We start from the raw sequence: 25,252 nt of genomic DNA, 5'->3' as shown, positions 1-25,252 counted from the left end.
TGCACTCGCTCCGAACGTGTTTTACTAAAGAAGGAAAGCTTACCGGTTTGAAGTCACACGATTGGCATAAAATGTGTCAGGTACGTTCATAGTGGACTTTAATATCATTGCATAAAATGTGGACTTTAATATCATTGCTGCACATACTTTACAGTTTATTTTACCGGTTGCCATTGAGGGATGTTTGTCTCTCGACATCCGTAACACAATCTACAAACTTGCAAAGCTGGTGCAATGGATCTCACAAAAGGAGATCAACGTAGACTCCATACCATTCGCCAAACTAAATGCTGCGGAGCTTGTGTGCATGTTTGAGAAACATTTTCCTACTACAATGCTAACCATTCAGGTGCATCTTCTTGTTCACATAGTTGATGAGGTGGAAATAGCTGGCACAGTTCATTCCAGATGGATGTTCTTCTTAGAACGTTTCATGAAAACGCTTAAGGGATATGTGCGTCAAAAGGCACGTCCGGAGGGTAGCATGGCAGAAGGTTGGTTGGTATCAGAGTCCCTAGTGTACATTGGAGAGTGGCTAGACGGATTTGATAAAGCCCGGGACACGCTATGGCGAACCATAGATGATGAGCGCATATCTGGGATTGTCATGTGTAATCTCGGTGTTGAGAAGAAGATGACGGAAGATCTAGAGGCTAAAATCAACCGATTTTGCATGCTTCACAATCCAGTGATGCAAAAGTGGATTTCACAATATGAGGATGCAAAGCAAGAGCGACAAAGGGCACGAATCGAGTGGAGACGGGGAAGACGACCATCGATGCACTATCCAGCGGTTCTGGAGAGCCTACCAACCTTCATGAGCTTAAGATGGTTGCACAACCAATTCAAAAGCGCACAACAATGCGGTGACGAAGTGACTGAGGAAGAGTGGGAGTACTCTCGGGGTTGCGCGACCAAGGTAAGTTTGCAATGTACGACTAGCAAGTGACTTTATTTATAAACGTTTGAACGGCCACTCATAATCTTTGTTCGTTGTAGTATAAGTCATACACAGTAGCATGGTGTAAAGGTCGACATTTTAGGGTGGAACGAATCGACAAAAAGCGTTTTACTCAAGATTGTGGAATCATGGCAAAATTTGAACAGTCTAGTCGACGACGTTCCTCTGATGCAGATCCTGTGGTGGCGGAACTCACTTACTTCGGCACGCTGCAAGAGATTTTGAGGATCGATTACAGAGGATTTTTTGTCGACTTGTTCGACGTGCAATGGTTCAAGATAATCATGGAGGGTCGCAACGCTACTGTGCGTAGAGGAGAGTCTGGTTTTCTTGAGGTGGATTCTACTAAGAAATGGACTGACCTAAGAGACACTTTCGTACTACCCGAGCATTGTGAACAAGTAAGTATGTAAATAGTTAACATCCCCCTTTTACAAGTTATGTGCTTGAAAGCTCTCATGTAAGTTATGTGGCTCTGGCAGGTAATATTTCATCCTACAAAGTCTACATCAAACTGGTGGTACTTCATAGAGGTAGCCCCTCGTAGTGCAAGGACGTATGAAGGCTACCATGTGCCAATCACAACGGCATCAATGGAGGAGATCAGAGAAGATGCTCAATCAGAAGCCGCTGCGGTGGTGCCAGACGAGCATCAAGATGCTACTACTCTATATGGGGTGCATGCAGAGGAGCTACAAAATGAAACAGAGGATATGTGTTTAAACAGAGAGCTCTATATAGATATAGGAAGTTATGCTGAGTTATGCGAGGATGAGAGAGAGATCTCTTAAAGCCACAAATATTGTATTTGAACAATTTTGCTCCGTGTTGTAAAAGCTCTGGCTCTCTAAGTACCTTCCATGGTGTATAATGCTCTTTTCTACTTGCGCTCACATCTTTTGATTGAAAATTCTGAGTTTTCGACTTGCCTCTTCTATCACTCAATTCATTGCGTCATTGTATTTATATGTGTCATTACGTCATTGTATTTAATGGTCTTTGCGTCATTGTCTACTCTATTCGTTCAATATTAAGTTTAAATATTCGTGTGTTTAATGCAGGTATGGATGATGAGGAGTTTCTTTCTTCTTTGTCACCGCAGCAGAGACAGTGGTACGTGGAGCGTCATCGCTCTGGCGCATCATCGCGCGTTCCTACTCCATCCGCATCTCCCTCTCTTTCGGAGCATTCGGCGCGCTCCGAAGCTTCGGCGTCGACGAGACGAGCTTCACACTTGTCTAGACACCGGCGCTCTAGTGGTGGCGGTGGCTGTTGTTGTGGGGATTCCGCCACCGATGCCTCCACACCGCCTCGTGTTCGACGAGGCTCTTTACCCTCCCCTTCTTTGCCCGCCCCCACACCAGCCACAGCATCGCCATCTACGCCAGGTTTTGCACGGCTGACTGTTCCTAGAAGCTACACACCTCTACCTACTCCACCAGGAGCCACCCCACTCGACACTCCTCGCTTCGGGGCCCAGACGCCGGTGGAGACACCTGACATCCGTACCCCCATCGACACGCCGCTAGAGACCCCTGCCGGGACACCCAGGTTCACGCGTCACCGGCTAGAGGGCTTGTCTTACTCCATCGACTTTAGCGGCGGCATCATCATGGATGATGACGGCAAGAAGGTGATCTCGCGCATGCGTGGTCTTTGCTCTCAGCTGTTTAGACACTACATACTAAACAAATGGAGTGAAGTACCAAGTGATTTAAAAAACAGAGTCATCAGCATACTTCATGATGAGTTTCCCGTTCCAACACGGGATCAACGCTTCAATGAAGACCTGATGAAGATTCGAATGCACGAATACTGCAAACACAAGCGTTCCGAAGTGCAAAAAGCAATCAAGAATGGGTGGAACAGGCCAGATTGGCTGGCCAAAGAAGATTGGAAGAATGCGAAGAAAGCAGCGCGCGAGAATTCCGACAAGTGGAAGCAACAAAAGGATGCAGCCAGAGCGCGAGTAGAGGCAGAGAGCTCGCACCACTTGGGGAGCGGTGGATGGGCATCATTTGAGGCCGATTTTGTAAGTGTTTTCGCATTGCTCTTTATGTTCGATAGTTTAGGGTTTATGAGTTTTTTAATTCTAACATAATGAAATCTTTGTATGTTTTGACAGTGGTCGATGACAGGACGTGATCCCACACCGTACGAGCGCGAGTACGCAAGCAGGAAGGGCTTAAACGCCCTGATGGACATTCTCAGTTCTCGCGGCGGCATGGTTAGTATTAGGGTTTACTCTTTTTTATTTTTTGTATTGTTTTATAAATGTCGTTATATGTTTATACTTACTGAAAGCTGTCTTATTGTCTTTTTTTGCAGAATCCGACAGATACGCCGCTTGGACGCGATGAGACATCTGACTAGACGACGTCAGTTTAGCCGTAGCTAGATAGCATTAGTTTAGGGTTTCTCATAGCTTATGTATCATGAGACGGATTTTATACGTCTTTTTGAACCATGTATATTATTACATTTGTCACCGGAGTTCCTTTTGCCAATCAATTCTTTATGCCTATGATGTTGTACAATTGTCATTATTACATTTGCCAATCAATTCATTTTGCCTATGATGTGTACAATTGTCAATTTTGCAAACAATGCGTCTTGTGGGTGACTATTTTGGGTCTATTATCTACCCTTGCACTTTTTTTAAAAAGTGAATCAAGTACAATATGGTTGATGGGTGAATGCCCTGCCACCGAAAAAAAATTCTCTCGGACGTCGCTATAAGCGTCGCTATTTATGGCTCTGTAGCGTCGCTATGAGCGTTGCTATAGTCTTCAGTGTAAACGTCGCTATAATCGTCACTATGAGCGTCGCTATGAGCGTCTCTATATAGAGACGCTCATAACGACGCATATAGCGACGCATATAGCGACGCTTATAGCGACGCTCATAGCGACGCTCGTAGCGATGGTTTTAGCGACGCCGGGGGTTATAAAAACCCAGTGTATTTCCGTCGCTAACAGCGTCACAAGAGCACACAACCTCTTGTAGTGCTATCATCAAGGACAGAAAATGAATAAAAATAAAACGGCCAAGTATGACCCTGGGAGGCAGCTCGCCTCGCATCATCTTATTTCTCCCAATCAACTGCCACACCCCCGGAATGAGCACTGTTGCCGTTTCCATGACCGCCACATCTCCAGTTTCCGTGAGCCACTTAACGTGACACGCTGTACAGGTCGACTTTGTATTTGCGGTCGTTCTCTGATCCAGAGTTGAGAAGGACCAACCATTCTTGCTCAGAGGGGTTTCTGTAGAAGTACTAAGCCACAAGGCTCGTTCTGGTGTTAGAATAAATGAAGGACAATGCGGACACCAACCTCTGCCTGCAAGCTGCGGATTGACCAGATGAAGGCGGTTACAGACGGTATTGCCACTGCTTTTGGGAGTTGCAAACGCGATGGCTATTGCTAGGGAAGATTGACGATGGAATCTACGTCAAGGGTTACCGGTACTGAGTGTGCAATGGATGAGTTGACAGAGACAAGAGGGACTGAGTGTGTGCACGTATTTTGTCTGGTGTGGACTTACGGTAATCTGCAGAAAGAGATAATCAACTAAGAGTGGCTTAAGGATGTACGAGAGTGGGCTTAGGGTGTACATTAAAAAAAAAAAAAGTACTTAGCTAGGCCTGGAGTGGTGACCGAACGTGCTTGCAATGGCGGCTCAACTAGTGGTCGCTTATGGTGTGCGACAGTTATCCTGCATGGCTCTTTCAAGCAGCCAACACCACCAAAAGACAGAGAGAGAAAGGGCTTGTCCGGATTAGGAGAGCAGTGTGTGTGTGCTTCATTGGTTTGTTGTTGAGTCTGCAAGCGGCTCCTTTGAGTCTGCATGGACGAGGGAATTAATGGGTGGTGAAGGATGCATGAGATGAAGATAGAGAGAGAGAAACAGGCAGATATCCAATGGTTGGTATTGCTTGCAGTGAAGTGGTTGGATGAGAGCGAGATATGGGAGGATTTTCTGGTCGTCCACTCGATGAGAAGGGTGATTGAATACGATCAGAGAGCGACAGTGAAAGTGTGGTCCGCATGCGAGAGAGAGAGAGAGAGAGAGAGAGAGAGAGAGAGAGAGAGAGAGAGAGAGAGAGAGAGAGAGAGAGAGAGAGAGAGAGAGAGAGAGAGAGAGAGAGACATGGATATTACTCCTGCTGCATGGTCGTTCAAAAAAAAAAGACAGCGGGGTGGGTGTATGGGCGCCGTCAGTCGTCGAGAGAGAGAGGCACTAGGCGGCTGCAGTTAATCATCTGCATGGAGGCGAGGGGTGCTGAGAAAAAGTGGGAGAGAGAGAGAGAACTAGGAGTAGGAGCATGCCAACGTGGGGCGACTACGTCACAGTGGGCTGCATGCAGAGCGATGCAAACTGAGGGTGTTTGCAAGCGAGTTTGTCCACAGGCTCAAGGCGGCTCTGTAGCGAACGACAGTCATTGCATGGTGGGTAGAGTGAGAGAGATCGCAAGGGAGATATTGTGGGCACCACTAATTTTTGCGGGGTGGGTTGATGCCATGCAGGTTCTGGCGGCAACTGTGTGTGTGTGAGAGAGAGAGAGTGAGAGCAGTGTGTGTGTGCTTCATTGGTTTGTTGTTGAGTCTGCAAGCGGCTCCTTTGAGTCTGCATGGACGAGGGAATTAATGGGTGGTGAAGGATGCATGAGATGAAGATAGAGAGAGAGAAACATGCAGATATCCAATGGTTGGTATTGCTTGTAGTGAAGTGGTTGGATGAGAGCGAGATATGGGAGGATTTTCTGGTCGTCCACTCGATGAGAAGGGTGATTGAATACGATCAGAGAGCGACAGTGAAAGTGTGGTCCGCATGCGAGAGAGAGAGAGAGAGAGAGAGAGAGAGAGAGAGAGAGAGAGAGAGAGAGAGAGAGAGAGAGAGAGAGAGAGAGAGAGAGAGAGAGAGAGAGAGAGAGAGAGAGAGAGACATGGATATTACTCCTGCTGCATGGTCGTTCAAAAAAAAAAGACAGCGGGGTGGGTGTATGGGCGCCGTCAGTCGTCGAGAGAGAGAGGCACTAGGCGGCTGCAGTTAATCATCTGCATGGAGGCGAGGGGTGCTGAGAAAAAGTGGGAGAGAGAGAGAGAACTAGGAGTAGGAGCATGCCAACGTGGGGCGACTACGTCACAGTGGGCTGCATGCAGAGCGATGCAAACTGAGGGTGTTTGCATTCGAGTGGTTGCAAGCGAGTCTGTCCACAGGCTCAAGGCGGCTCTGTAGCGAACGACAGTCATTGCATGGTGGGTAGAGTGAGAGAGATCGCAAGGGAGATATTGTGGGCACCACTGATTTTTGCGGGGTGGGTTGATGCCATGCAGGTTCTGGCGACAACTGTGTGTGTGAGAGAGAGAGAGAGTTGGTGAGCCAGTGAGAGTGTGTGACGTCGATAGTGGACATTAATCGAGATAGAGAGAGAGAGAGAGAGTTGGTGAGCTAGTGAGAGTGAGAGAGAGAGAGAGAGAGAGAGAGAGAGAGAGAGAGAGAGAGAGAGAGAGAGAGAGAGAGAGAGAGAGAGTTGGTGAGCCAGTGAGAGTGTGTGACGTCGATAGTGGACATTAATCGAGATAGAGAAAAAAATATATATCACTGCTTGTGGGCGCATTGACACAGACAGTTAGAGAGTTTCAAAGCTTGAGAGGCAACAAAGTACAGCCAAACACGAGACTAGAGTGCATAGCAACAAGGTGGGGCTCCGTGTTTGTGGGTCACGAAGTTCGGGTCTGTGGTTGCCGGCTGTGTACTGAGTTGAGGAAGGTGCATGCACCATAGGGTTAGGTAGAGAGGCAGTAGGAGAATGAGGCCGGCTTGCATGTACCACAGGCAGTAGGGGTTCTCCAGTTGTTGCATGCATGAAGCACTCAATTGAGACTCCCGACGTCGTCCTCTATCGTCTCTCTTTTTTTTTTTAATAATTGTATTTTTTCCTACAACTATTTTCGTTCGCAGACCAAGAAAGAGGGACGAGTGCGTGAATTTTCAATGCCACTGCTCTTGCCCTTCGATTCCAAGTCGGCAATGGAATTCCGGCACCACGCGCATCTCGTTGGTGGTCACTCTTGTTTAAAAAAAGTCGAGAATTGTGGTCCGTTAGGACCCCTTCCTTCTATGGAATCTAATTGATAATCTCTCTTGCAAAACATCTAATCTGCTATTTCCTTTCCTTCTATAAATGTAGTGTATGGTCTTCTCATGTGAACAATCCTCTAATTCGTCTTCATCTTTATGCAATACATTCTTCAACTAAAACTTATCTCGCATGTTCAGATCTAATTTTCCTATAGCTAGCTTTCTAATAGTTATATCAATACTGAATGTGCCTCTAAGATTAACAAGCATGATCTCTAAAGAAATCGGGGAGTTTTTAACTACATATGTATATTTGACCTATTGATCCTATGCCCAATATGTTTCTATGGCAAGACATACAATTAAAGCTTGATTGGTAAATACGATGGATAAATAAGTGAAATCATTAAGCAAAATTATGCAAATTTTACATCATAATTTACACTTATCTTTGTAAAAGCATTTCTCTGTCACACGTATATGGTAGGGAGCGTTTCCAAAGCTCTGATACCACTGCTACAACGGGAGCGTGGAGAGCCCTGCAGAATACTCAAAATAGCGCATAACAAGACATAAACGAATAAATCTACGTACCTGTCGACTTGCATAAATCCATAATCGAGCACAATACGAACAAAGAGAGACAGAGAGCGAGAGAGAGTAACACGGCTCGAGCAGACGCACCTCCTAGAGTGGAGTGCTACGCCTGGCACGACCGAGAGAGGAAAGAAGAGAGGAGAGAAGAATGAGACGGACACTGGGTGCAATCTCCCCCCGTGCAAGAGTGACCATTTCTCTCTTGCACGTATTTGTTATATAGATTTCTTGAATGGTCAAATTGGTTACAAACTGGCCGGCCGATCATAAATGGCCAAAGCTCATAAAAGAGCACTTGAATAAATATTTATAAAATGCAATATCCTTGCAATAGCCTAGCTTGGTCAAGCCTTTTCCACCTGTCAGCTGCAATAAATAATAAAATATCAATTCTATAACACCCTACACTCGATTCTTTGTGAACTACCACAGAATTACGTGAATTGCCCACACAATTCACCAAAATTGAAGGTGGCGGCAACCCAACAAATTGAATGGCGGGATTCCATTATTCTTTAAGGATTCCTGGGAACCTTCAACGATGCAAATTCGCCCTTAATCATCCACTGGTGATCCCACCTCCAAAAGGAGGTGTCAATTAGCGACAAGGGAGAGAGAGGACAAAGGAGGAAAGCACCTTTTTCACTCAAAATTCAGGAAGACGATGCCGATGTCCATAACATGGTTCACACACTGTAGCTCAAGAAGGCTGGACTGGCTCAGAAAAAGTGGAGCGTGTCAGATTCTCTCTCTATGCGATTGGTTGAGAGGGTCTTCTTCCAGCCATGGGCGGCTTACAACCTCGGAACACTTTTGCACGCTCTTCGGCACAACTCAGCATGGATTGTGGGCAACAAGGTGGTGTGCAGTGTGAATGGCTGCTCGAAGGGTGTCTTGACTCTTCTGTCCGAACGGGGCCAAAAAGTCCTTCCTTGACTCTCTTTTCTTGACCCAACTATCATAAAAATACACCATCTTGACCACGTGATTGCTACGTATGTCTCGTCCAGAATCCGTACTGTTCTCACGCGGCCTCCTCCGGCTGTACAAACTCCTCCACCTCAAGAAACTCTTCTTCCGTGTCCTCTTTCCTGCTACTCTTCTTCATAAGAGCAATCCCATTACCCTCGGAAACCTTGATGTTTTCAGGGTTAGAACCCCGAAGAACTTGGCAGCTTACCAACCGGGAACACTATTGCACGCTCTTGGGCGCAACTCAGCACGGATTGTGGGCAACAAGGTGGAGTGCAGTGTGAATGGCTGCTTGAAGGGCGTCTCCATTCATTGGTCCCAGCCGGTGCTCGAAAAAAACCTAGGTTTAATCTAATCCCACCTACAAATTTTGAAATTTACCTCTTAAATTTTATATTTGAAAGTGAGAAAACCTACAAGATTTTGAAAAAATTAGTGTAATTCTGTGTAAAAACCTTCAAATTTTGTCAATTTACCTTTGTTGTTTCACAGATGTAGGATTGCCATGTTTTTGGAAAAATGCTTTTTTCGAGCAGTGGTCCCAGCCATGCCTAATTTTTGAAGGCTTCGACACCCTTCAGAGGCACTTTTACCCTTTAGTGAAGGACAAAAATAATTTTATCCTTCGAAAGAAGGATAGAATATTGAAAAATCTATGAGTAACCCTTTTAATTTTTGCCTAAATATAGCTTAATGAAAGATAGGTAAAAATTTACCCTTCAAATGAATGATTACGGTCACCCTTCAAAAATGAGCCTTTTGCTCCCAGCTCAGCGAAAACCTTGCGCGGATAAACTGTCCGAACGGGGCCAAAAAGTCCTTCCTTGACTCCTACCTATCAATAAAAAAGTCCTTCCTTGACTCTCTCTTCTTGACCACGCGGCTGCTCTCGTCTCGTCCAGAATCCGTACTGTTCTCACGCGGCCTCCTCCGGTGTAGTGCTCTCTCAAATGGCACCCGTCCACAAGAGCAGAGCGTCCCCTGCTTCAGCAGTTGATCTTCACATTGGTGAAGAGCATCCCCCGTTTCATCATTTATTGAGCTTCACACATAGTGAAGAGCATCCCCTGCTTCATCGCTTGGGGCCTAATTGGGCTGCTTCACACATATTGCATCCTCACATCATCATCCATCACTCATCCCCTACTTCATAAACTCAGCTTCCATTGTGAAGAGCAGCATCGGCTCCTTCACACATAGTGCATCCCCATCCATTACTCTTCATCAACACAAATCTAGCACAAAATCGCAGACGTCGATCGTCGAAGCACCATCATGCCAGACCTCGATGCAGCAGAGAAGTTTGAGAAGCAGCACCTCGACAAAGTGGTCCTCCGTGCGACGATTGGCGCATTTCTCCATAAGATTACTGCCTGTTTAGGTGCTGCCACTCTTACTTGGGCTACCGTCGTCGTAATGGGCGGCTTTGCAAGCGAAACACCCATGCCCGACTTCGTGCAGGTTACCGTCCTTGTCGTCTTCATTGCTTGCTTGCTTGGCCTTGCCCTTCTGTCTAGCAAGCTGGTGACCAGAAAGAGCCTTTACAGAGGCTCACTGGATCCGGTTTGCCTCTGCTACAACGATAGACGCCTCAGCCGCATTACCATCTATCAATGCATCTCTATTGGTGTGCAACTTGTGTTCATCATTCCCTCTGCACTCATTTCTATCTCAAACTTACAGAGAATTGAGTTCAAGGATATCAGCTTGGCAACGTTTTTGTTCCCCATGCGACACGCAGGATATGGCGACGGTGGTGACAATTCGACCAATGCGGTCTCAGATCTGCAAGCATGCTTGCACAAATGTGTGTCTGTCACTGCAAGGGACAGCACAATTGCAAGTATCTCGAGCTGTGCACAATTATGCCTTCCTGAGAAATACAATCTGCAGGTTTCCTTATACACTTTCTTTATTCTTGTAACGATGACATCCACATTTGCTTTTTTCTGTGTGGTATACGTAGCCACAGAATGCACTCTGATCTGGCGTAAGACGGAGCTTAGCTTGAAGAAATACCATGATGAGGTGATGAGGAAGGCGCTCAATGTGAGCTTTGTAGAGGCGGCCGAGTTCGATGCAAAGGAGTTTTTCCTTCAGGGTTTGGATGAGGACTTTACCATCAGAAACATAGCCCCTTTGGAGGTGATGAGGCAGAACTTAGAGCTGATAAAGTATCTTTACAACCACCCAAAGGGGGTGGAGATGGTGAACAAGGGACTTTCTTCGGAGGATACCAAACGACAACAGACGGCGGCCAACATCGTGGGGTTCTGGGCACGAAAGCAGAATTTGGAGAACAACACTACCTTGCTGTTGAAACTAGCAGAGAATTTAGGTCTTCCAGGGAAGACGGCAGAGGCGGCCGCAAACGCCTTCAGTACATTGGCGAAGCGGCATGTACTCGATGACTCTCCTTTGCTGAAAGTAGTTGTAGCAGGTGATGGTGGAGAGTCATGTACTGTGGTGGAGAAAGTGATCAATCTGATCCTGGGGAGGCGACTACCGACTTTGCAAGTTTATGTGCGTCTGCTCGACAGTATTTTCATGTCGCAAAGTGTTTGGACCTGGTTAATTTCTCCATCTCGGCCAGCTGATTTAAAGGAGAAGATAAAGGCAAAGCTATTGTCAATTGCAGATCAAGAAAGAGGGGTGCAACGCAGAGGAAGAAGAAATGGCGTGAATATGCACGTTGACCCGAGCATCCGGGCGCGCACTGGACTCTATGCATTTTCTGCACTGGACCGCCTCATGGACTTTGAGAACGGCTCAAGGGTGAATGTACTGTCGTCGACCATTTCCAACGCAACTACTGATGATACTGGTCCTAATGGTGTGAACAATAATGCTCCCACCGGATCCTTTGACAACCTCAGCAATAATGGCAGTGAGATTAGCCATAACTCCATTGGCTCTACTAGTGCTCTGAACAGCGCGCCTAGCTCTACCAATACTGTCGACAATGCCGGCGCCGATCAGATAAGCCATGACACCAGTACAGCGAGCTCCGGTAACAATGAAAACAATTGGCATACTCAAGCAAAAGCTCTGCTGTCTAAGCCAGATGAAGGCCTCAAGCATCAAAAGTTCATGTGGTTCTCTGACGAAGAACGATACCAAGAGCTATGCCGCAAGTTTTTTACCCCTGCAGAAATGAGCAGCGATCGAATTGGAACTTGGCTTGAGTCATGTGAGATAAGAGGCAAGGAGTATGAAAATCTGCCATTATAACTGCCAAAAGGTGCTGCTGCTGCTTGATAAGTAGGCTGCTCATGTCGAAGCAATGTAGCCATAGTCAATCATCTTGTGTAATTTTGCAATTATGCTCTTCACAAGTCATCATTAGCTGATGTGCGCTTACTACCCACGACACTAAGTGACACATAACATTACCCTGATATAGTTTGCCTCTAAATGACTTGCCTACATCAAAGGTCACTTAAAAATCTCTCTCTCTCTCTCTCTCTCTCTCTCTCTCTCATCATTATCATCTTTTTCTTCTTCTTCTTTTGCTTCTTCCACTTTCCTATGACTGAAAAAAAGCTCTCTTCTTCTTATACTCTCTCTTTCTCTCTCTCCCCTCCCCGAGGACTATATAACACATGTCATTTAAGGGGGGGGGGGGGGGTGGGGGTGGGTGGGGGGGTTTAAGGGGATCAATGGATGGGAAGTCCACGCGAAACCGTTGAGGGCGATCTGCACTGTGGATGCCTTGTTAAAACTAAACCTAGCCAAGAACTAAACCCGACCAGGGGCCCCGTCCGGGTTTAGTCCTAAGCCGTCCAGGTTTTGCGTTTATAACATTAATTAGGTAAAATCATTATGCTTTCAAACGTGCATGGGCGGCGTAGTGGCTAGCTCTTGCTTCAAAAAGCATTGGCGTGCAAGGCGTGGGTTCCATTCCAAGCTCCTCGCTCCCCCATCCCCACGCAACGTCCACACATGCATTACATTGCTTATCGTATGGTGTGTGCAGAGTATGGCAACAAACGAAGGGTGTCCCCACTCCAGTCTAAAGTCGGTATTGACACCTCTCTCTCTCTCTCTCCTCCCTACGTACAAGACTCGTCGGATATAGGTGTCTTGTCATCTATCAAAACGTGTTGTCTGAATATGTTTGGACATCAACTATAGTCTATAATATCTAACACTCTCATCAAGCACAGAAAAAACCCCTTTACCTTATCTTTCTGTACACATTATTGTGCGACTTCCAAAGACTGGGTGTCTCTTGGATTGATTTTCATGTTTCTTATACAAGGATTGCTCCCTACACAATCAACAAATATCAAATCCCTCTATATTCTAAAACTACACACATACATTACATCACTTCTCCTATGGTCGCCATTGGTGTGCGGAGAGTATGCAAGAAAAAAGGGTATCCCCACTCGAGTCCGTAGTAGGTGTTGACCGAGTGCTTCCGTTGTGCGACGGCTTTGCCCGATGTTGGACTGCCAGAGGTGTTGGTGGGTCGTATTTCAAGAGGACCGGGACCATGTGTAGCGGTGCTTGCTTTGCCACGGCCTTGATTGCGGCCCTCCTGGGAGGGTGGCGAGCATGCGACACATCACAATGGCCCACCTTGTTGGCGCCCGAACCTCTTACATTGGGGTGGGTAGTCGTGTGACCTTGACATGGCCCCCGTAGTCGATCGCATTTCCCCCTGACTCTAGAGTTAACCCCGCTGGCATCGACGGCGGTGCTCTCGCATCCAAACCATCGAGAAGCGGTGATGTCTGAACACGCAACCGTGACTGTCCGCTCGTGTCACATAGCCTATTGCCGTGCAGAAGATAACCATCCTTCAAGGTGAATGGTTCCTCTTTCTTCCCCAAAGCAAGGGCTGACATTATGTCTCTAAAGTGAGGGTCAATAGCATACTCATCTATCATAGAGGATAGATCATTGTGAGTAGCTATAGACACCGCATTAACTTTGGGTCGTCGTGAAAGTGTATCGTCCACTTGATTGTGCTTACCAGCTATGTGAGCAATATGGAAATTAAATTGTGAAAGAAAATTTGGCCACCTCATTTGTTTGTCGGAAAGCTTGGTTTACATCATGAAATACTTCAGACTTTGGTGGTCGGTTCGTAGGATAAATGGAGTCCCCAATAGGTAGTGCTTCCATGTGTCTAGGGCATGTAGAACAGCTAAAAGCTCTTTCTCATAAATGCCCAAGACTCGTTCATCAATATTGAGCCTTCGACTCTCATATGCTATGGCATGCCCTTCTTGAAGCAAAACTCCTCCAAGGCAATCACCATAGCATCACATTGGACCTCAAATGGCTTTGAGAGATCCGGAAGCACGAGGACTGGTTGGGAAGTAAGCTTCTCTTTGAGATTTTCAAAAGAATTTTGCTCCTTAGCAGTCCATACAAACTTAACGTTCTTCTTAGTTAAGTTGTGTAGTGATCCTGCTACTTGAGAGAATTTTGCTATGAAGCGTCTATAGTATGCGCACATACCAACAAAGCTTCTTAGCTCATGTAGATTTCTTGGGTTAGGCCATGCTTTTATTACCTCTAACTTTGATGGATTCATTCGGTTACCATCTTTAGAGATAATATGACCTAGGTATTGAATCTCTTGAAGGAAGAATTTGCTTTTCTTTTGGTTGAGAAAAATCTTATTCTCCCTCAATGCTTGAAAAATCACTTGGAGATGTTGCTTATGTTCCTCCAAAGACTTAGATGATCATATCATCAAAGAACACTCCAGTGAATTTGCGGTATGGTCTAAAAATTTTCTCCATCAAACGATTGAATGTAGCTGGTGCATTGGTCAAGCCAAAAGGCATGACTAGATATTCATAAAGACCAAACGTTGTGCGAAACGTGGTCTTTAAGATATCTTCATCCACTATCCTTATTTAATGATAGCCACTCTTAAGGTCAATCCTACTGAAGTAGGTAGAGCCTTGTAGCTTATCAAACAGATCTTCTACCCGAGGTACGGGAAATCTGTTTTTGATAGTGATATGGTTTAGTGCTCGATAGTCCACACACATACGGTATGTACCATCTTTCTTTTGTACTAGAAGGACTGGAGAACAAAAGGGAGAGGAACTAAACCTCACCATCCCTTTGTCTACCAGCTCTTGTACTTGCCTCATGATCTCCTCTTGTTGAGCTTGTGAAACTCGATAAGGAGGCTTGTTAGGTGGTGAGCTTCCATGAAGGAGCTCAATGCGATGGTCATCATCCCCTCGTTTTGGAGGTAAGTCCATAGGGATATCATCAATGAACACATCTTGGAATCCTTTTAGAAAATTAGACAAGTCTAACTCTTCTTGATTCCTACCATTTACATTTGATGAAACATTAGTATCTTTTAGAGACTCTTTGACAAAAATCATGTACGCAGAAACTGAGCTCTTCATTGACTTATCAAAAGCAAGAGGATTTACAAGTGGAATAGTGCGACCACGCTCACTAGCATCTATATACATGTTCTTTCCCCTGTAGGTGAAGTAGATTTTCCTTTCAGGGAACTTCATGTTGGCAGCCATGCGATCAAACCATGGTGCCCCTAGGATAACATCCTCATGTTGGAGAGGAGAGATGAAGAAGTCTTCTTTGTCGACATAGCTTTGGACATGAAGCCTCAACTTCCCAATCAAAGGAGTAACAGAGGCTTGTTGTCCCTTGAAAGCTGCATCAGCCACTACTATATCTCCCATCTCAAAAGCTTGAATGCCCAACTTGCTGGCCAACTCAGTTGATATGAAGTTGAGAGTAGAGCCAGGGTCAAACAAGATGAAGGCATCATGCTCTCTTACCTTTCCCCAAGCATAGGAAAGTGATGATCCTTTGCAATGAGCATCCTCTTTTGGAGCTTCGATGGTGGAAGCTCTAGGAGTCTCATTGCGAGTATTCTTCTTGGGGCAAGAACGATAGCCATGTACTGGATCCTGAAGGAGTACGAGCGGAAGTGCGACGCGAGAGAGAGTGCGAGAAGAAGAGCACGACGATATGGTGAACTCGCTCTACTGTAATGTGTAGAGCATAGTGAGTTCTTATTAGGTTTTTACAAAAGAATATGTGTACATACCTGGCGGCCCGCCCACTTACCTGGGCGACCACATTGGGCTTTATACCCCAACAACATCCCACTTAAAGTCCAATGTGGTACTTTAAGTGTGAGAGAAGCTACTATACAAGCTAATATACAAGAGATGTAGAGAAGTGATGTACTACCCTACACCTATCTGCTTGCGAAAATGCGCAAAGCTCTCTGAGGGAAGTCCTTTTGTAAGTAGATCAGCAGGATTTTCTGTGGTGTGAACTTTGACAAGCTGAAGTTGCTTATCCTCGAGCATTTCCCCGATGAAATGATACTTCACATCCACATGCTTTGTCTTTGAGTGATAAACTGGATTGCGAGCCAATTGTATAGCACTTTGACTATCACAATATAACACAGGCATCTCTTCTTTGATTCCCAAATCTGTTACTAGTCGATTAAGCCAAATTGATTCTTTGCATGCCTCTGATGCTGCAACATATTCAGCCTCTGTAGTAGACTGAGTAACACAATTTTGTAAATTAGAACGCCATGATACTGCTCCACCAGCCAATGTAAAGACATACCCTGATGTAGACCTTCGGTTGTCTAAGTCACCTGCATAATCTGAGTCTGTAAAACCCTTTACACTTAGCTCCTGAATCCCATAGCATATACGCATACTCTTTGTAGCTTTCAGGTATCTCAATATTCCTTTCACTGCCTCCCAATGTTTCTTGCCTAGGTTTGACATGTATCGACTTACTACTCCCACTGCAAATGCAATGTCTGAGCGCGTAGCAATCATTGCATACATCAAACTACCCACTGCAGACGCATATGGAATCTTATCCATTTCAGCCTGTTCTTCCTCAGACACGGGACAATCTTGTTTGCTAAGTTTCACATATGGTGGCAATGGAACACTCAATGCCTTTCCCTTCTCCATATTGAAACGTTGCAAAACCTTGTCAATATACTCTGTTTGAGATAACCAAATCAACTTCTTTGATCTATCTCTCTCAATGCGCATACCAAGTATATGACTTGCCTCACCCATGTCTTTCATGTCAAACGATTTTGCCATCTTTGACTTCAAAGCTGAAATTTCTTCCAAGTGCTTGCCAGCAATCAACATGTCATCCACATACAAAATAAGGATCAACCAACTACCATCCTTAGCCTTCTTTGCATATAGACAGTGATCGAACTCACTACGTTTGTAGCCTTGAGAAAGCATAAACTTGTGGAATTTATGGTACCATGCCCTCGGTGATTGTTTTAAGCCATAAAGACTCTTTAACAACTGGCATAACCAATCTTCCTTGACTTTCTCAACAAACCCTTCTGGCTGCTGCATGTAAATTTCCACATCTAAATCACCATGCAAGAACGCTGTCTTGACATCCATTTGGTGCAACACCAAATCTAATATGGCAACCAATGCAAGAAAGCATCTCAATGTAGTCATTTTGACCACCGGAGAGAAGACTTCATCGAAGTCAATGCCTTGTTCTTGCTTAAAGCCCTTGGCAACAAGCCTTGCTTTGTACTTTGGCTGACTATCATGAGCGGTGATCTTATACCTGTAAACCCATTTACAAGGTAGAGCCTTTTTGCCCTATGGTAATTTAACTAGCTTCCATGTCTTGTTTTTATGCAGAGCTGTCATCTCTGACTGCATGGCCAATTGCCAATTCCCAGAGTCCTTCATTTGCACTGCTTCCTTGTAACATGAAGGCTCATTGCAATCAGTCAACATGACATAGTTCATAGATGGAATAAACCTATCAGGAGGTCGCGTGACATGTCCAGATCTATGCACAATAGGTGGCTTAGGCTCAGCCACAACCTGTGGTTCCACTCTATCCTGTCCTTGCTCCTCTTGAGCCCTGACATTTTGTCTTGCACGTGCAGGTCCATCTTCTTGGAAGACAACTCTTCTAATCTCCTCAACCCTCTCTGGTTTAGAATGATATTTGGATTCATTAAAGTGAACATCATTGCTGCGGACAACCTTTCTGGATTCTAATCCCAAAGTCTGTACCCCATCTCACCAGAATTACCATAGCCTAGAAAGATGCACTTTCTACTCTTTGGCTCAACTTTGTTCCTAAATTCCTTTGGAACGTGAGTATATGCCTCACAGCCAAAGACTCTGAGATGCTTGTATGAGGGCATTTTGCCTGACCATACCATCTAGCACTGAATCCTTCTGCAAAACCTTGCTAGGAGATCTATTTACAAGATGAACAGCTGTTGATATAGCTTCAGCCCAAAACCCATTTGGCAGCTGTGCATTACACAACATACTTCTGACCTTCTCTTGTATGGTCCTATTCATCCTCTCAGCAACACCATTTTGAGGAGGATTGTAAGGAGCATTAAGTTCACGTTTTATACCTTTTGACTCACAAAAGTCTTGAAAGTCCTTTGAAACATACTCTCCACCATTGTCAATGCGTAAGCATTTAATCTTCTTGCCACTCTGATTCTCCACAAGTGTCACAAACGTTTTGAAAACACGAAACGCTTCATCCTTGTGCTTGAGAAAGTAAACCCATACTTTCCTTGAGTAATCATATATAAATGTCATAAAGTAAGAAGCTCCCCCTAGAGATAGGTTAGGCATAGGTCCACACAAATCACTATGAACAAGTGCCAACTGTGTATCTCTTCTACTGCTTCTATGCGTATGTGGCTGCTGTGTTTGCTTACCATACAGAAAATGTTCACAGAATTCAAAATCATTAAATGAAAAGCCAGGCAAATAACCAGAACGAGACAAGATTTCCATTCCCTTCTTGGACATATGTCCTAACGGGCTATGCCACAAAGAAACGTTCGGCTGCTCGGTTACATTGATTACATTTTTAGAGACATTTGATACATAAATCATGTAAAGTCCTCCAGACTTTACTCCATGTGCTACTGTCATAGAACCCTTGGATATCTTCCACATGTTCTGTCCAAAAGTGGTGACGTAGCCAGCATCATCAAGTAAACTTGTGCTGATCAAGCTCTTTGTAATTGCGGGAACATGTCTCACATTCTTCAGCGTGAAAGACGAGCCATTCTGAAACTTCAATTGAACATCTCCAACACCTAAGATCTCACATGTCTGCCCATTGCCTAGCCGAACATGATCCTTAGTGGTCACATAAGAGGTAAACCACTCCTTGTTTGGAGAGACATGAAGTGATGCCCCTGAGTCTATAATCCAATCACGCAGTGCATTTCCATCAGATGATGTAAGAAGAGCTGAGTCCATTGTATTCTTCAAGAAGTAGATGTCTCCTGACACTAGACTGTCATCCTCTGCAACAGTGTTTGTCACATTTATTTCTTGAATCTTCACTGAGGACTTGTTCTTCTCACCATGGTCTTCAGCTTTCTCTTTGCCTTTTTCTGCTTTCCATTCTCTGCAGTCTCTTTTCATGTGACCCTTCTTGCCACAATGGTAGCATTCTATGTCACTCTTGCCTTTAGCACTGTGGGACTTGCTACGAGACTGATTCCTCTTTCCACCTTTGTACTTTTCTTTAGTCCTTCCCCTGACAACTAAGGCTGTTCCTTTGCCTTTGTCCATTGTCTTTCTATTGGTTTCTTCAGTAAGCAGACTTCCTTCTACACCTGCTATGTTCAAACCATCTGGAGGTGCAGAATTACTCAAAGCTGTGCGAAAAGTGTCCCAACTTTCTGGCAATGTGATCAACAGGAACATAGCTCTAACAGGTTCATCAAACTTGACACCTTGAGCTGACAACTGACTATAGATTGTGTTGAATTCATTCAAATGATTGGACATAGGTGTCCCTTCTTTCATCTTCAAGTCAACAAGCTTCTTAAGCCAGTATACTTGTGCAGCTGCACTTTGCTTCTCATAAAGATCACTCAGCTTTAACCATGCTTGATAAGCTGACATCTCGTCTGCTACATTGAAGTAAACGCTTTCTGCCAAAGTCAGCATAATGGTAGAAAGTGCCAATTCATCCATTTCGCTCCATTCATCTTCGTCCATATCTTCTGGTTTTATCCCCTTGAGCTTTATAGGTTTTATCTGCTTCTTTTGTACCAACACGTGCCAAATCTGCTGCTTCCACAATGGGAAATTGGTTCCATCCAGCTTCTTGATATTGTAAAGAGCAGTGTCCTGTGATCCAGCGATAGCTACGCTTCACAGTAGTTTACTTTCCTGGGAAAAATTAGGCAGAGTTTCCCTTGTAAACTGACCTCTGAACCAATATCAACCTGTCAAATGAACCAAGAAAGCTTCAGATTCTGCATAAATTTCGGCAGAGTCTCCTTTGTAAAATGGCTCTGGTGTACTCAAAAACAGACAAAAAAACAGCTCAAAAAACACTATCTCTCTGACACTGTAAGCTGTGGGTAAACCTGTCCTGCACCTGTACTGTCTCTGACTGTCCTGTCACTGTCCTGTAAGCATAGACTGCGACAATGCCTCAACGGCAGTAAAGCAAAGATGCAATCCCAACTGTCTAACTCACAGTCAATACATCCTAGTTGCCTATCTAAGGGTGCTTGAGGGATCGCTCCAAGACCTGTATCACCGAAAGGATCTCAACATTCGAGACTCCCCCAGCTCAATAAAACCTCACTCGACCCTCAACAAAGGCTGCAGTAAATCTGACAATACATAGACTTCCCACAAAGTCATACATCCACAAATTTTCCACTGTATGCTGTAACCGCTGCGGCGATTGTTTGCTGCGTGACTCACAACCAGCAAACCCTCAATAGACATACATCATCTCTGACAATACATCCCATGTGGAAGTACCTGCAATGTCAGGATGAAATCTGGAATATCAAGCAGCAAACACGAGCTACCTGATGAACTAGTGGATGTCGCCTACAGTCTGTGTGTAGATGCGCCCGTGTCGTATGTGACACGCCTCCAAGAACTGTGAGCCGTCCTTCGATGTCTAGACAGCCACAAATCAACACTCTGGGAGTGTCGATATCCTCAGCACCTGCAGTCGTAGGCCAAAAACCCCAAATTTGCAGTGTCGGATCTGCACCCACTGAGATCACGTAGTCGAAAATGGCCTGCGCAAAACTTTGTCGAAGCCGAACGGTAACCGAGATGACCTTAGAATGAAATTCTGACAACACCGAGCCTACGGGTCTTCCCACAAGATTTGGGGCCGTATCTTTGCCTGTCAAATTTCACTCCAATCTGAGCTGGTGACTCTAGCCTCCTGCAGTGCTGCCCCGAGCCTCGATCTGAGCTCTGATACCAGTTGAAGGAGTACGAGCGGAAGTGCGAAGCGAGAGAGAGTGCGAGAAGAAGAGCACGACGATATGGTGAACTCGCTCTAGTGTAATGTGTAGAGCATAGTGAGTTCTTATTAGATTTTTACAAAAGAATATGTGTACATACCTGGCGGCCCGCCCACTTACCTAGGCGACCACATTGGGCTTTATACCCCAACAGATCCCCACACTTGAAACACTTATGGTCCTTGCGAAAAGCTTCAAGCTCTTCAGGAGAGAGTTTTTTACCTTTGTAAACTCCCTTCTCCTTGGACCGATTGTTGTTGTTGTTGGAATTGACTTGGGAAGTATTTTGAACATTGGTTTTCCCCTTTGCATCATTTTTGTCTTTGTTTTCCATGGGCTTGACATTACGTCTAGCCCCTTGATGGAAATTGATGCGTGAAGAAACCATGGTGTGATGGATTACTTCACTAATAGTACCAGGCCGTTGAGAGTTGATGTATTCGGCCATCTCTTCAGGTAATCTCGCACAAAATTGCTGCCTTTGCTCGGCAAAGTCTATCTTTTGAAAGACAATAGCCTTGAGATGTAAATCCCAAAACTTGTCTACATATTTGTGGATAGACTCATGAGAGAGGAGCTTGAAGCTACGCCATTCGGTAAGCACTTTGTCCTTTGCATCGCTTGCAAGGAATTGCTTCATGATGGAAACTCGTAGAGTTTTCCATGTCTTTGGGGCTTCACCATTTCCACGAAGGCTAGCCCACCATTGACGAGCTCATTTTTGGAAGTGCCTAGCTACATGGCGTAGCTTGGAGGACTCTGTGAAGCCCTCATCTCCAAAGGCCGCATCAAATTGCTGGATGAAGACCAACACTTTGTCAGTAGCATCGAAGGTGCCATCATAGGTGAGAAAAGAGATACTCTTTCCTCCCTCTTTGAACTTCTTTAGCTTTTGTGACCTTCGCCATACAGGAAATGATTTGCGATGTCCTCCCCTCTTGTATTCTCTAGGAGAATAGCCATAACTTTCGTCGAAAGAGGAGGAAGGTGAAGAAGAAGGAGAAGAGGGTGACCTCTTCCTAGCCCTTTTCTTCCTTTGTTTCCTCTCTTGCCTTTCATAGTGATGAGGAGAAGGACTATGTGTTGATCTTTTCCTCTTGGGAGGAGTGGGCGATCGTATAGACCGCCGTCTTTGTGGAGCCACATCTTCAGAGGAACTTAAACTTTCATTGCTTTCCTGCTCTTTGGATTCCTCCTCTCGAATGGGAGAGAGTCTTCTTTTGGGGGTCTCTTCAAGAGGCCTCCTAAGCTCTCTCTCCTCTTGGAGAGGAAGGGAAATTCCATAAGCACGAAGTTGTTGAGTAACTTTGGCTTGCAAAGTAGGGTTTCCCATAGCTTGCTGCAACCTAGTGACGAGATAATTCACAAACATGGGATCATCATCATTAGCACCTTCATGTGCAAAATCAAAACTATCAATGTTCATTCTACTCTCTTGATTATTGTCAGCCATGTTAACAAAATTTATGTATGTACTTAGTGTATGCTTTGGGAATTCAAAACCTTAGTTGCCACTCCTCTTAGCCTTTGAAAATCGGCTCTTAAGTATCTACACCCACGGCTCGAAGTGGTTAATTATAGAGAGTAGAGGAGTAGGTCTAACATAGCAGAGTTGCCAAGGGCTAGCTCCTTTCAGACTTCTTATGGCTCAATAATGGTATAGCCATTGGCAAGTCTAAAAAGACTTCATTATTAAGTCCAAAGCTCCCTAGGTGTGCACCATCCCCCACATAGTGGGCTCAACAAAACCGATAATAGTTACCCTAATATAATTAACAACATCAACCATTTATAGGCTACTTAAGGACCTCTCTTCTTAATCAAGAAAAGAGAAACCAAATGCTCTGATACCAATGTAATGGAATTGGCCTATTTAATTTGAGAGTAGCGGAAATTAATGAGAGTACTTTTGAGAAATCACTTTATGAGTATAGCGGGTGAACATAATTGAATATAGCAACATAATCATAGCAATTAGTTAACTTGGCATGAGCAATACTTTTGCAAGAGAGAGAATTTAGAGAACATGACAACAGTTGAGGACCGGATTTATGTGGAGCCGGTCCCCCCTCCAATAGGCATTTTTATTATGATTTCGCCCATTAAGAGAGACTTGTTACAATACAATCTTTGTGTTCCTTGTGACCTAGGTGATGCAATGAAGATGGAAAGCTTCATGCATCACAAACATAACATAAACTTGAAGAAAGCTTTAACTATCCCAAGCCTCAGTCCCAAGACCTCAAACACCTTCGAAGGTGGAGAGAGCTAGCAGGGAATGAGGGTAGGGAAGAGGAAGAAGAAACATTTCGTAGGAGAAAGAATTAGTTCCTCACTTATCATCACTCTTGTTGCTAGCATATATAATAGCATAGTAATGAAGAAGAAGGAGATGGCAAGCTTAAGCATTGAATCATGGCTCTTGGTTGGATTTGCACTCCATATCCAAGAGTGTTGGTGTAGGCTCTCAACCTCTACTTGCTTGGAGAAGGAGAGGGAGCTCTTGCACTTTGCATAGCAAACAATGAGAGTGTTTGTGAGTGTGTGTGGGTGAGTATACCCCCTAAGCAACCCCCTAGCTTGCTTGGGTCGACCCCCCCTTGTAGCTCATGCTTGAAGCTCATTGGACCCCTCCAGGCCTAGCCAATCACAAGCAGGAGGCATTACAAGCAGCAAGGGTAGCCTTGAGACAAGTGTCCCCCTTTCCCCTTTGAGAGAAAGGGCTAGATAAATGCTAAATCAATTAATTAAATCTTCTAAATTATTATCGGACCCCTTGGGTGGTCAACCAATAGGCTTCAGGCACACAATGAGGGCAACTTGAGGAGGAACTTGACAAGTGTCCCTCTTGCTTTCTTTGTACCATGCATGCCTTGTGTGAGTGTGTGGGTGTTCTCTCTCATCCCCACTCATGTAGGGCTCGCCCTCTCCTTGTAGGGATTGAAAAGCAGTAGATAATACTTATCCAATCATTTTGGGTAGGCCATGGATTTTGGCAATAGGAGCTAAGCAAGATTGGGAGAGCAAAGTGTTCACCTTGACTGACAAAGAGAGGAAGACAGATTGTGCTTGATTTGAAGGCCAAGGAGAGCAGTTCTTGTCCTATGGCAGTTAAAGATGAGGGAAACACGACGAGATACGAATATGAGACAGAGACAGGCTATGATGAAGGGTACACTAGTACAGAGGAAGAGGAAAGCGAGGAGGATTTGCTAAAAATTAAAATGGAGTTAATTTGTGAAGGTGAGGTGGCAATTCAAAAACTGGAAGATGATTAGCTTGGCCCAGTCTATGGTGAACAGGTTGAAGACTTGGCAAATTAGGTTCTTGAAGCTAAAGAGCAGGATGACCAGGTGCAAGAGCTTGGTGTTGTACTATTGGTGAGTATGCTGTTAAAGGTTGATTTGGATATATCTTTACATCAATTGCAAGGCCTTCTTAGTGTGGGTCATGCTATAGAGTCTTTTCTGCCAGGCGGTTCAAATATGGTTAATGAAGAAGCATGATATGGAGGGCTTCATGAGAGGCACATTCCATGGTCTATGGGAGAGGTCACAATGCGTATGCATGTTTTGCAGCTAGGTGGAAAGGGAGCAAAGGATCATGATATGACGCAATAGCTGGAGCAAGTGGGGAAGACCAAACCAAATATTCCGAGTAGAGAGATGCAAAAAGGAAGTTGGGTAATAAAGTATGAGAATTTCAAATCTAAGAAGAAGTGGACAGGTCCGTATAAAGTGCAAGAGGCTTTCCAATGGGACCTATCAGCTGGTAAGAGCAAATGGCAAGCTTCTTAGGAACAGGGTGAATGGTGTGCGGCTCAAGTTATATTTTGAGAGGGATCTAGTGCCCGAGGTGCATCAAATTGTGGTCAAGGGGGGTGGGCAACCCACCTAAAACATGCGATGTGCGAGAGAAAGGAGATGAAGCTTTTGTATATAGCTTATACATAGGGTTGCAGTTTTTGCAAGTGCTTTCAGTTGTGAGAGTGGTGTGCCAGTTTTCAAGTTTTGTACATATGCTTTTAGTCGAACATAAATGTTCAACGAGGGGGCTGGGCAATGATGGTACAACCAAAGTTGGTCCGAGCTAGGAAGTGATCTATGCCAAGTAGAGGTTGCAGGTAGGTGCAGTGCAGAAGGCTAGAGCAGGTACCAAGGTCTTGGGCAGCCAAGAGGCAGCGAAAAAGTATGCTCAATGCGGCCTTTTAGGCCAAAGAGGCTCAAAGAGGGCTCAATTGGGGTAGAAGATGAAGATGTCCGAAGTGCTCTATTAGTGTCCTGAAATGTAGTGTTTAGTGTGCTCTAGAAGCCGGTCCAGAC

At 44.9% G+C, this 25,252-nt stretch overlaps 1 protein-coding gene across 1 annotated transcript; it reads left to right on the top strand.

Moving 5' to 3' along the window:
- Window positions 1-9,547: 9,547 nt before the first annotated feature.
- LOC147437838 (uncharacterized) lies at window positions 9,548-12,032 on the top strand. Its single transcript, XM_086487280.1, has one exon. The coding sequence runs from the start codon at window positions 9,893-9,895 to the stop codon at window positions 11,846-11,848; it is 1,956 nt and encodes a 651-aa protein (XP_086343406.1). The 5' UTR covers window positions 9,548-9,892; the 3' UTR covers window positions 11,849-12,032.
- The last annotated feature ends 13,220 nt before the right edge of the window (window positions 12,033-25,252 follow it).

The sequence above is a fragment of the Adiantum capillus-veneris genome, chromosome 17 (assembly GCF_014529385.1).
Source record: "Adiantum capillus-veneris isolate H3 chromosome 17, ASM1452938v2, whole genome shotgun sequence".
NCBI lineage: Eukaryota > Viridiplantae > Streptophyta > Polypodiopsida > Polypodiales > Pteridaceae > Adiantum > Adiantum capillus-veneris.
The sequence above is the reverse complement of the archived record's forward strand: the minus strand, read 5'-3'. Positions and strand labels throughout refer to the sequence as shown.